We start from the raw sequence: 13,296 nt of genomic DNA, 5'->3' as shown, positions 1-13,296 counted from the left end.
AAGACAGAAAAAAAAGGGATAGAAAGTATCTTTGAGGAGGTAACTGCTGAAAACTACCCCAATCTGGGAAGGAGATATTCTCTCAGACCATGGAGGTGCACAGATCTCCAAAACAAGGGACCCGAGGAAGACAACACCAAGACATATAATAATTGGCAAAGATCAAGGATAAGGACAGACTTTTAAAACCAGCTAGAGAGAGAAATAAGATCATCTACAAAGGAAAACCCGTTAGGCTATCATCAGACTTCTCAACAGAAACCTTACAGGCCAGAAGACAATGGCATGATATATTTAATGCAATGAAGCAGAAGGGCCTTGAACCAAGAATACTCTACCAGCAAGACTATCATTTAAATTTGAAGGAGGGATTAAACAGTTTTCATATAAGCAAAAGCTGAGAGAATTTACCTCCCACAAACCACATCTACGGCGCACGTTGGAGAGACTGCTATAGATGGAAGTATTCCGAAGGCTAAATAGCTGTCACCAGTAGAAATAAAACCGCAGCAAAGTAAAACAATTTAATTACTAAGCAGGTATAAAATCAAATCAACTACCCCCAAAGTCAGTCAAGGGATAGACAAAGAGTACAGAATATAATACCTAATATATAAAGAATGGAGGACGAAGAAAAAGGAGAAAAAAGAAGAACCTTTAGGTTGTGTTTGTAATAACATACTAAGTGAGTTAGACTGTCATATAGTAAGGGAATTACCCTTGAACCTTTGGTAACCACAAATCTAAAACCTGAAATGGCAGTAAGTACATACCTATCGATAATCACCCTAAATGTAAATGGACTGAATGCACCAATCAAAAGACATAGAGTCACTGAATGGATAAAAAAACAAGACCCGTCTATATGCTACCTACAAAAGACTCACTTCAAATCCAAAGACATACACAGACTAAAAGTGAAGGCATGGAAAAAGATATTTCATGCAACTAACAGGGAGAAAAAAGCAGGAGTTGCAGTACTAGTATCAGACAAAGTAGACTGCAAAACAAAGAAAGTAACAAGAGACAAAGAAGGACATTAGATAATGATAAAGTGATCAGTCCAACAAGAGGATATAACTATTATAAATATCTATGCACCCAACTTAGGATCACCTACATATGTGAAACAAATACTAACAGAATTAAAGAGGGAAACAGAATGCAATGCATTCTTTTAGGAGACTTTACACACCATTATTCCAAGACAGATCAACCAGACAAAAAATAAGTAGGGAGACAGAGTCACTGGACAATGTATTAGAACACATGGACCTAACAGACATCTATAGAACACTCTATCCAAAAGCAACAGGATTCACATTCTTCTCAAGTGCACATGGAACATTTTCAACAATAGATCATATACTAGTCCACAAAAAAAGCCTCAGTAAATTAAAAAAGATTAGAAATTGTACCAACCAGCTTCTCAGACCACAAAGGTATGAAACTAGAAATAAATTACACAAAGAAAACGAAAAAGCAAACAAACACATGGAAGCATAATAACATGCTCCTAAATAATCAATGGATCAATGACCAAATAAAAAGAGAACAAGCAATATATGGAGACAGATGACAACAACAATTCAACACTGCAAAAATCTGTGGGATGAAGCAAAGGCCATGCTAAGAGGGAAGTATATTGCAATACAGGCCTACCTCAGGAAAGAAGAACAATCCCAAATGAACAGTCTAAACTCACAATTAACGAAACTAGAAAAAGAGGAACAAATGAGGCCCAAAGTCAGTAGGAGGGACATAATAAGGATTAGAGCAGAAATAAATAAAATCAAGAAGAATAAAAAACAGAAAGAATCAATGAAAGCAGGAGCTTGTTCTTCGAGACAATAAACAAAATAGATAAACCCCAGGCCAGACTTATCAAGAAAAAAAGAGTCTACACACATAAATAGAATCAGAAATGAGAAAGGAAAAATCACTACGGACACCACAGAAATACAAAGAATTATGAGAGAATACTACGAAAAATTATATGATAACAAACTGGATAACTTAGAAGAAATGAGTAACTTTCTAGAAAAATACAACCTTCCAAAAGGCTGACCCAGAAAGAAACGGAAAATCTGAACAGACCAATCACCAGCAAGGAAATTGAAGTGGTAATCAAAAAACTATCTAAGAACAAAACCTGTGGACCACATGGTTTCACTGCTGGATTTTATCAAACATTTAGTGAAGACCTAATACCCATCCTCCTTAAAGGTTTCCAAAAAGTAGAAGAGGAAGGAATACTTCCAAACTGATTCTATGAGGCCAGGATCACTCTAATACCAAAACCAGGCAAAGACACCACAAAAAAAGAAAATTACAGACCAATATTCCTGATGAACATAGATGCAAAAATACTCAACAAAATATTAGCAAACTGAATTCAAAAATACATCTGAAAGACCATCCATCATGATCAGGTAGGATTTATTCCAGGGATGCAAGGATGGTACAACATTAGAAAATCCATCAACATCATCCAGCACATCAACAAAAAGAAGGACAAAAACCACATGGTCATCTCCATAGATGCTGAAAAAGCATTCGGCAAAACTCAACATCCACTCAAGATAAAAACTCTCAACAAAATGGATATAGTGGGCAAGTACTTCAACATAATAAAGACAATATATGATGAACCCACTGCAACATTATAGTTAACAGCAGGAAGCTGATAGCTTTTCCTTTAAGATTGGGAACAAGACAAGGATGCCCACTCTCCCCACTTTTATTCAACATAGTTCTGGAGGTCCTAGCCATGGCAATCAGACAAAACAAAGAAATAAAAGGCATCAAGATTGGCAAGGAAGAAGTTAAACTGTCCCTGTTTGCAGATGACATGATATTGTATATAAAAAACCCTAAAGAATCCATTCCAAAACTACTAGATCTAATACCTGAATTCAACAAAGATGCAGGATAAAAAATTAATACACAGAAACCTGTTGCATTCCTATACACTAATGAACTACCAGAAAGAGAATAAGAAAACAATTCCATTCACAATTGCATCAAAAAGAATAAAATACCTGGGAATAAACTTAACCAAGGAAGTGAAAGACCTATACTCTGAAAACTATAAGACACTAATGAGAGAAATTAAAGAAAATATCAATAAATGGAAACACATCCCGTGCTCATGGATAGGAAGAATTAATATTGTCAAAATGGCCATCCTGCCTAAAGCAATCTACAGATTCAATGCAATCCCTATCAAAATACTAACAGCATTCTTCAACGAACTAGATGAAATAGTTCTAAATTCATATGGAACCACAAAAGACCCGAATAGCCAAAGCAATCCTGAGAAGGAAGAATAAAGCTGGGGGGTTATGCTCTCTGACTTCAAGGTCAACTATGAAGCCACAGTAATCAAGACAAGTTGGTACTGGCACAAGAACAGACCAACAGACCAATGGAACAGACTAGAGAGCCCAGATATAAACCCAAGTATATACGGTCAATTAATATACGATAAAGGAGCCATGGATATACAATGGGGAAAAGACAGCCTCTTCAACAACTGGTGCTGGCAAAACAGGACAGCTACATGTAAGAGAATGAAACTGGATTATTGTTTAACCCCATACACAACAGTAAACTCAAAATGCATCAAAGACCTGAATGTAAATCATGAAGCCATAAAACTCTTAGAAGAAAACATACGCAAAACTCTCTTCAACATAAACATGAGCAACTTTTTCCTGAACGCATCTCCTCGGGCAAGGGAATCAAAATAAAAAATGAACAAATGGGACTACATCATGCTAAAAAGCTTCTGTACAGCAAAGGACACCATCAGTAGAACAACAAAAAGGCATCCTACAGTATGGGAGAATATATTTGTAAATGACATCCAACAAGGGGTTAACGTATCTCACACGCCTCAACACCCAAAAAGCAAATAATCCTGTTAAGTGGGCAGAGGATATGAACAGACACTTCTTCAAAGAATAAATTCAGATGGCCAACAGGCACATGAAAAGATGCTCCACATCACTAACCATCAAGGAAATGCAAATTAAAACCACAATGAGATATCACCTCACACCAGTTAGGATGGCCAACATAGAAAAGACTAGGAACAGCAAATGCTGGTGAGAATGCGGAGAAAGGGGAACCCTCCTACACTGCTGGTGGGAATGTAAAATAGTTCAACCATCATGGAAAGCAGTATGGAGGTTCCTCAAAAAATTAAAAATAGAAATACTATTTGACCCAGGAATCCCACTCCTTGGGATTTACCCAAAGAATACAACTTCTCAGATTCAAAAAGACATATGCACCCCTATGTTTATCACAGCACTTTTTACAATAGCCAAGATATGGAAGCAACCTAAGTGTCCATCAGTAGATGAATGGATAAAGAAAATGTGGTACATATACAAAATGGAATATTATTCAGCCATAAGAAAGAAACAAATCCTACCATTTGCAACAACATGGATGGACCTGGAGGACATTACGCTCAGTGAAATAAGCCAGGCGGAGAAAGACAAGTGCCAAATGATTTTCCTCACTTGTGGAGTATAACAGCAAAGCAAAACTGAAGGAACAAAACAGCAGCAGACTCATAGACTCCAAGAATGAACTAGCAGTTACCAAAGGGGAGGGGTGTGGGAGGGCAGATGCGGAGGGAAGGAGAAGGGGATTGAGGGGTATTATGTTTAGTACACATGGTGTGGGGAATCACGGGGAAAACAGTGTAGCACACAGTAGGCAAATAGTGAATCTGTGGCATCTTACTACACTGATGGACAGTGACTGCATTTGGATATGGGTGGGGACTTGTAATATGGGTAAATGTAGAAACCACATTGTTTTTTCATGTGAAACCTTCATAACAGTGCATATCAATAATACCTTAATAAAAAAATTTTTTAAAAAAAGAAGAAATTCAGATGACCAACAGACATATGAAAAGATGCTCCACATCACTAATCATCAGAGAAATGCAAATTAAAACCACAACGAGATATCACCTCACACCAGTTAGGATGGTCAACATAGAAAAGACTAGGAACAACAAATGCTGCCAAGGATGCCGAGACAGGGGAACCCCCATACACTGCTGGTGGGAATGTAAAATAGTTCAACCACTGTGGAAAGCAGTATGGAGGTTCCTCAAAAAACTCAAAATAGAAATACCACTTGACCCAGGAATTCCACTCTTAGGAATGTACCCTAAGAATGCAGGAGTCCAGTTTGAAAAAGAAATATGTACCCCTATGTTTATCACAGCACTATTTACAATAGCCAAGAAATGGAAGCAACCTAAGTGTCCATCAGTAAATGAATGGATAAAGAAAATGTGGTACATATACACAATGGAATATTATTCAGCCATAAGAAGAAAACAAATCCTACCACTTGCAACAGCATGTATGGGACTAGAGGGTATTATGCTCAGTGAAATAAGCCAGGTGGAGAAAGACAAGTACCAAATGATTTCACTCATCTGTGGAGTATAAGAACAAAGCAAAAACTGAAGGAACAAAACAGCAGCAGAATCACAGAACCCAAGAATGGACTAATAGTTGTCAAAGGGAAAGGGACTGGGGAGGATGGGTGGGAAGGAAGGGATAAGGGGAATAAGGGGCATTACGATTAGCACAGATAATGTGTGTGTGTGGGAGTTACAGGGAAGGCAATATAGCACAGAGAAGACAAGTAGTGACTCTATAGCATCTTACTATGCTGATGGACAGTGACTGCAATGGGGTAGGTGGTGGAGACTTCATAATGGGGGGCATCCAGTAACTACAATGTTGCTCATGTGATTGTATATTAATGATACCAAAAAAAAAAAAAACAGGTAAGTTTGCTATGCAGAGGTAACCCCCTTTTAATCAGATTGTTGCTCCTACGCCCCTCATATATAAAAAGTCTGAATCTAATGTACACAAATACTCTCATTTAAAAAATATTATAAACGTACAAAATATTCTAGCCTTACTCAACACTTGGGAATTTGCATAAGCATATGTACATACACACAAATCACAAAGAAAGAGTCAGCCTGAATCCAAATCACTACACATGGTATCATCAACCTAAAATCCTGTATGGCTTTAGATAAAACATTCAGCCTTTCTGAGCTGGTTTTTACTTCTGCAAATCTGGAACAATGTTTGTCTCCTCTATTTCCACAGAGAGACCACATTAGCAAGCACAGTGAAGTGCTTGGAGTGCTTTATAAAAGCAATGAATTGCCAGCTCACAAAGCTTCTTAACTAATTGGAAAAGAAGGCTGAGATGACATGCATAAAAAAAGCAAAACTTCTATGAGGTGGTGGGTGTTTCTTTCCCCTCTTTTCCTTCACAGGTTTTTAATTCAAATGTCCTGCCCAGAGCTTATGTAACAGGTTGGAGAGGGTCACTAAAACAGTGAAATGCTTGTCCGCTTCATGCTAAGGAACTTAGTTTTAACAGTCCTTAACCAGGCATCACAGATTCCTAGATCTATGGTTGAGCTTCAAGGGGTCTATGAAGCCCGTAAATGACAAAGTAATGTGAAGGAGCAGGCACACATGCACGGGACCTCATTTTCCTTGGGTGAGTCAATAATCCACCATTATAGAGGAAAATGCCATCAACAAATAGAAGACAAATTTCAGTTCTTATTCAACTACTAAGATGTATTTGTTACCTTGGGTAAGTCAGTCAATTTATCCCTGTGTGCCTTGGTTTCCTTATCTTTCTAAAGGGAGTATTTGCCCCATCTACTTCAAAAGGTGGTTGTGAGGATGAGATGAGAAAATAACTGCTGAAAGTGCTATGTAAAAATCAAAAGATTTCAGTCTTATCTCTTTTAAAATCACCACAAGATGCTGATAAAATTCCTGTCTGGGAATGGCTCCTATCTATTTAGAAAAGAACAGCAAAAGGGGAAAGAAAACAAAGACACACAATTAAAATTCACCTTCACCCTGCTCCCCAGCTCCTGGATTTGCTGAACCAAACCACTCTGGGGAGATGTAAAAACCACAAGTTCAGGGTCTCCCCAGCTCGGGCTGCTCAGTGACCAGTGTTTCACACTGATAAACGCCTCCCAAATCTCAGAGCACAAAGTGAGAGTTCACAAGGTTAGGCGCATTAATTAGCAGTACTCATTTGGATTCTGTATTCATCAAATACAACAAGCAGCTATTCAATATTTGCCTATTTGCACTACTCTAAGATCTCTAATTCAAAGATCCAGTCAGAAAACAAAATAAAGCCAAGAAAATAAACTAAAATAAACCTGTCACCACCAGAATGTGCCTCAAAGTAAATTAGCAGCTTTAAACCATGGCAAAAGGGTCTGCAGAGGCCTACAGCAGAGACAGTATGAGTAGTGAACATGCAAGTTACAGGAGTGGGTCCTTGCTGCAAAACAAAGGAAAAATTAAGTAGTTCCAAGCAAAGAGACTACTTTCTATGCTTTAACAAATTCCTCTTAATTCCTTTTGCTTAGTTCCTTATTGATCTGTAATCCCCCCAGGAAGAACTCAGGATTACACAGTAGCCCTTCAGATTATTTTGAACTCAGTAAGTCTATTCCCATACTTTAATTAGTTTTACCTTCCTATATCTAAAATAAGCCTATATCCAAAATAAGCAATATTTTACAAATAATTCAATATTTGCCTTAGTATAAAGACTAACAAGTAAGACTTAGAGTGTAGAACTAGAGACTGACCATGATCCTTTACAGCTTAAGGGTACTAGGCGAAGTACAGGATCAAAGAGAAAATGTCACTCTTTGTAAAGCAGCCCACAGGATTGCAGTTCTCAGCTTCAGCTGCACGACAGAATTGCCTATAAGGATTTCTAAATATCTGTATAGCTAAACCCAACTTAGACCTACTCAATCAGAATCTCTGGGGGTAAGATCTCTAGGCAAGAGTATTTTTTCTTATATGTGGCCAGAATATAGAACTACTGTCAAAAGGCATAATTTCACAGCTTACAGAAGCTCTAGCTAGGGCAGACCCAAACCAGAAAGAAAGTAAAAATGAAAAAAAAAAACAGACCCAAGCCAAGCCAGAAAGAAAAAGAAGGAAAACTTTATACTCTCTTTAGATTTGATGTAAATACTGGATCTTTCACCAAAAGCTTCCAAAGAGACAATCTTCAACTGCAGCAGTGATGATCCCACTGGGAGACAAGCAACACTTTTCTCTCCCTCTTTTTCTCCATACCCTACCTGGGGCTAGTCTGATACTAACACAGCACCAAAAGTGCAAGAACTGGGCAAATACTCTCAAATCTGGAAGGCCCCCAAATAGGAGACTACTCATCATGGGGCCATCCCAATTTTTACAGTCAGCGTCAGGGGCTTTGAAGAGATTCAGTAAATTCCCAGAAAGGAGAACTATGGCAACCCTTTGGCTTAGCATTCTGATGACAAATATCCCTCGGACAAGCCTAATAATCATGGCTTTTTTTTTTTTAACTCTATAAGAAATGGTAGATAAGCATTCAAATCAAAACTACTTCTAGAAGCTACCCTTGCAAATCACCTGAAGGATATCAATATCCCCCAACAGCAAGGAGGTGAATTTCAGAGGATAGTTGTCTTGCGCCACACCATTTCTCCAAGGCAGCCCTACCCATTCTTTAAAACTGCTTCAACCTCATCTGCTCAAGGCTTAAAACAGCACAAGGATAGGGAAGGCATTTCATACATTCCCCTAAACCACACAAAGGATGTCTCATAGGAAGCAGTTCTACTCTAACCCACAATAAGGCCTGGGCTTTTTCCAATCATCCTCCCTATCTAACAAAGAAAGGCAGCAGAAACTTCCCTCTCTTAAGCAAGCCTTCCCTGATTAAAACCGTAAGGCGGAATTCCCCCAGGGAGAAGAATGGAATTTTCTTGTTGCAGATTATTACAAGGACTCAAAAAATCTGTGGAGGCAGGGGCTAAGCAGCAGAGAATAAAGAGACAAGTCCAGCATTTAGAATCGTGAGGCATCAAGAAAAATCAGGTCAAAAATTTGTTATATAGCCTGGAAAAGAGAAAACAAAACCAATTATGACTGTGCTGGAGTGATTTTTTTCCTCTATAATATCCAGTATTTCAATAACATGATTACAGGAGTTTTAGGATGAAAGTATGTATTTTATTTGTATTTCTAAATGTAAATTCATTTCTGAAACTAACCATATCACTCTCCTAAATAAATAATTTCAGGAAATGTTCTCTATGATAGCATTCTTAGAACAAACATACACACACACACACACACACACACACACACACACACACAAAATCATCTGAGTTATAAATACAGACACCAACCTGGCTGTCCCGTGCAGGGAATCCATGATAACCTGAGGTTAGAGGCTCGTTCTAAAAGAAAGAAAAGAAAATTAAACTGTAAGACAAAAAAAATTAAGAGAATCATCAAAGGCATCCAAATTGATCAAATATAAATTTCTGCACAAGTTCCTAAGATGTTCCATTGCTATATTCCCCTTCACCTAACTACATGTATCCCAGGTCAGCCTCTACAAATGGCAAAACCCAAAAACCAAGAAAAACCAGTATTTGCTTGGGAACACTATTCATAAGCACCATTTTCCTCCTTTTACAGCTAAATGTCTCCTTCCCAGTCTATCTCAAACAGGGAACTACTGGGATTTAGGGCAGATCAATCCCTAAGTTCACACTATGGAACTTCAGCATCCCCGGCCGCTAAGACCAAAAGCCAGCAGCACCCCTGAACATTAGGGACAACCAACAACACACTTCCACAAGTTCCCTGGGTTGGAAAGGGCACAGTACCGTCTCTAAAGAGAACCACCTCTTGATTTGGAAGTTTTAACCCCTCCCCTCTATCAATCTGCTTTCCTTTAGTTCTTTTAAACCTAGATAAAATTCTACCTTCCTCTACCTATGGACTCTATCATCCTATGGACTCAAGTGACTCCTAACATGTACATATGTTAAAATTTATTTAGGTTATTTGTACAATTTAGTTCTCATATTATTTATGACTCAATAAACCTTATTTTTGTAAAAGTACATCATACTGAGTGCCTTATTAAGGTGTATCATCTTCGTATTAAGCCAAGATCCTTGACAGCAATAATTACAGCTAATAAAAGCTATGCAAACCCTAATTTAGTATAAGATCATACAATATGAACATTTATTTATGGCTTACTTGACCCATTCAATCATTCAGTCAACACAGACTGAATACTTAATACTTCAAAGCACTGTTAAAAAACAGATAGAGTTAGAAAGATGACTAAAACAAGTCCCTTGCCTTCAAGGGAACTTTTATGGTAGGAAATACATGTGCACACAAAGGTGTAAATGAGAATATATGATACTTTTGTAATTTTTTCAAAGTGCTCTGCACAGCTGCCTCAAAGTCATTCATTCTCTTCTTCCATCCATTTGTCCTTCCCTGACTACTAGCAAAATAAGTTAAGAATTTTCATTAAGAGGACTTTCATATATGACAAGAGGATAAACTTTCCACCTAATGGTGTAGCTTCTTTGATTATACCCTTATCTTTGACAATCAAGAGTCCACTCTCCTTTCAAGAATATGAAAGCCAGGAATTAACTTCACTTATTACAGAGCCCCCATGTCTTGTTCGTCATGGTTTCCTTGTAATCTAGCACAGTGTCTAACACATAGTACACAACCAACAGAATGTGTAAATAAATAAATGGAGCTCAATAGTAAGAAATTACATTGGCATCCAGTCTTTTGTCTCTGCCTTTTATGTAAACTTTGAAATCAGGACTATAACAAAAAGAACAAGATTCTTGAAATCCCCAAATGCCTTGCTTGTTCTGAATTCTATAAATTTACTTCAGTACCATTGCCTACAGATTGTAATGATAATGATGGGTGGGGGGGAGAAGGAGAGAAAGCAGCAAAGGAAAGGAGATAATAGAGCATAGATATTAAATAGAAAAGTCATACTTTCAACCCAGGTTTGCCAGACTCCAAAGCCCCTGTTCTTTCCATTTTATCAAGTTCTCTTCTCTAATAATCATCCCAGATTATTTCTTCATGGTGAGTATTTCAAGATTGTTTGAGAAAGGAATTGCATGATTAAGAAAGTAATTGAGAACACCCAAAAGCATGATGAACAAAGATCCATCACTCCCAGAGAATATCCCATGTACATATTCTTGAGTTTAACAATGAAGAAAACTTTTTGTAAGGAAGAAAACCACTTTGCTATACAAGTCAGTATTGTCAAGAGCTTTAACAGCAAAGACAGATGTAATAGGCTGCACAGAGAAAATGGATTACTCTTACACTTGCCTTAGTACACCTGCAGTACTGTTCCTTCTTCCTAATCTCTCAGATAAGGCTCCTGAGAACTCGCCCACCAGCCCTCAGAAACTCCCTGCCTCTCAGAAAGTGGCCTATGCTCAATGACAAAGGCTTGCTTTCCTTTTTAATTCTACTACATACACACACACACATATCTGTCTCTTCAAAATGCATTAACTTTGCATGTTTTAATTTTACAGGAATGGATCCTATTGTATGTGTTCTTTAGCAATATCCTTTTCTTCCTTGATACTGTAAGATTTATTCCCCTTCTGCATGCCACTACATTTCACTCATCTTCACGACTGTTCAGTACTCTATCTTATGAATGTGCCAGAACTTATTTATCTGTCTTATTGTCCTGTTTAATAGGTGTTCGAGCTGTTCGTAGTTAAGCTATCCATGTGCACTTATTCTCTTAGACTTGAGATATTTTTCACTCAAGAGACTGGCAAAAATGAAAATGAAAGTATCACAAACTGGCAAGAAGAGAAAATACATACTGGCACGTCTAATAGGAGGAATACAAATATATTGGAACCACTGTTTTGGAAAGCAATTTGACAATAATTATTAAAATACTTAATGCACACACCTTCTTGTTTCTCATCTCTGATCTCTGTTATCTACTCCAGAGTCACTTGCACAGGTGCTCAACTAAGCACGGGCAATGTTCCAGTGCTGTGCTGTCTCTACTAGCGGAAAACTAGAAAGAACCTCAGTCTCCATTAATCACAGGGATGTGGTGGTATCAACTATATTATTTCAATATCTTCTGTGCAAGTTTTTAAAAAGATAAAATCTCTATGACCTATCTAAAAGCCCTATTAAAGGACAGTGGACATTAAATGGCATACAGTAAATAATTCTTTAAAATCACAATACAAAAAGATGTATTTCTACACGCACATAAAAATTGTAAGTAAATGCATAGAGAAAATCTACAAGGATACACAACAAACTTCTAATAACAGTAGTTACCTCTAGGGAGAAGAATAAGAATTGTGGAAGGTCAAAAAGAACCAAAAAAGTCACTCACTATAACTGGTGTTTCATAATGTTGTATAACTTACAAAAACAAGTTGGTATTATCTTATTTAGTCTTCACAATGCAGAAAATAGGTTTTACAATCTTCGTTTTACAGATGACAAAACTGAATTTCAGAAAGATTAAGTAACTTGCTCAAGACCAAGTAGTTAATGATACTGGCTGGCCTGCCTTCAGACTTAAGTCTTCACTCTACACCCAGTACTTCCACTACACATGACTGGTAGGAAACATTCATCTGGACCTGGTAGGGATGACTGTAATTGTCTAAAGACATGCAGATTTGAGTTTTTAATCAGTGTAAAAAAAGTAACTGATATTTTGAGCAGAAATGGAGTTACAAAGCAATCTAATGGAACAGATGAGATAGAAATCAGATGCGTTAAACTCCAAAGAGGAAAGGGTTTAGCAGCTATGCGTCTATATAAGCAAGAGTCATTGGCCTAGTAAGAGAAACTAACTCTGACTAGGCATAGAGGCTGCTCAAAAATTAAAAAAAACATACAAGAAACAAAATATCAACCACAAGAATCCTTACTGATTACAGAAGTCAACAATTAAACCTATTTAGAAGCTTCTGGTTAATTACACCTCTATTTAGAAGCTTCTGGTTAGTGGACATGAGAAAGAACAGCAGAAGGCTTCATATGTAACTCAGAGCGATTGTGATGGATCGTGCAAGTAGAGTGGACACCAAGAAAAGTGAAAGAAAATAATGACTGACTTTTGTGTTTTTCACTGGCTGCTTTTAAGTTCCCATGTGCACCTGTTTTGAAAAATCCATTTAAGCAGAAGAATCCTTCATTTATTCAGTACAAGTGGATTCAAGAGTTGATTTATGACAAGCCCAGTATCAATATCACTGCCTTTGAGGAGCTTACAGTCACAATAATTACAAAATGATGTGACTGATAACATAAGTAACATCTATAGAAAGAACTATAG

At 37.5% G+C, this 13,296-nt stretch overlaps 1 protein-coding gene across 24 annotated transcripts in view; it reads right to left on the bottom strand.

Annotated features, from left to right (window-relative positions):
- RBFOX2 (RNA binding fox-1 homolog 2) overlaps positions 1–13,296 on the bottom strand; it is a 292,632-nt gene that overhangs the window by 187,181 nt on the left and 92,155 nt on the right. For all 24 annotated transcript variants that reach the window (XM_057486406.1, XM_057486404.1, XM_057486402.1 and 21 more), the window contains exon 2: positions 9,299–9,349. In XM_057486406.1, coding sequence (XP_057342389.1) covers positions 9,299–9,349 — 51 coding nt within the window. The remainder of the gene's footprint in view (positions 1–9,298; positions 9,350–13,296) is intronic.

This window comes from Manis pentadactyla, chromosome 10 (assembly GCF_030020395.1).
Source record: "Manis pentadactyla isolate mManPen7 chromosome 10, mManPen7.hap1, whole genome shotgun sequence".
Classification (NCBI taxonomy): Eukaryota; Metazoa; Chordata; class Mammalia; order Pholidota; family Manidae; genus Manis; species Manis pentadactyla.
Note: the sequence above shows the minus strand (reverse complement) of the source record. Positions and strands in the feature narration are given on the sequence as shown.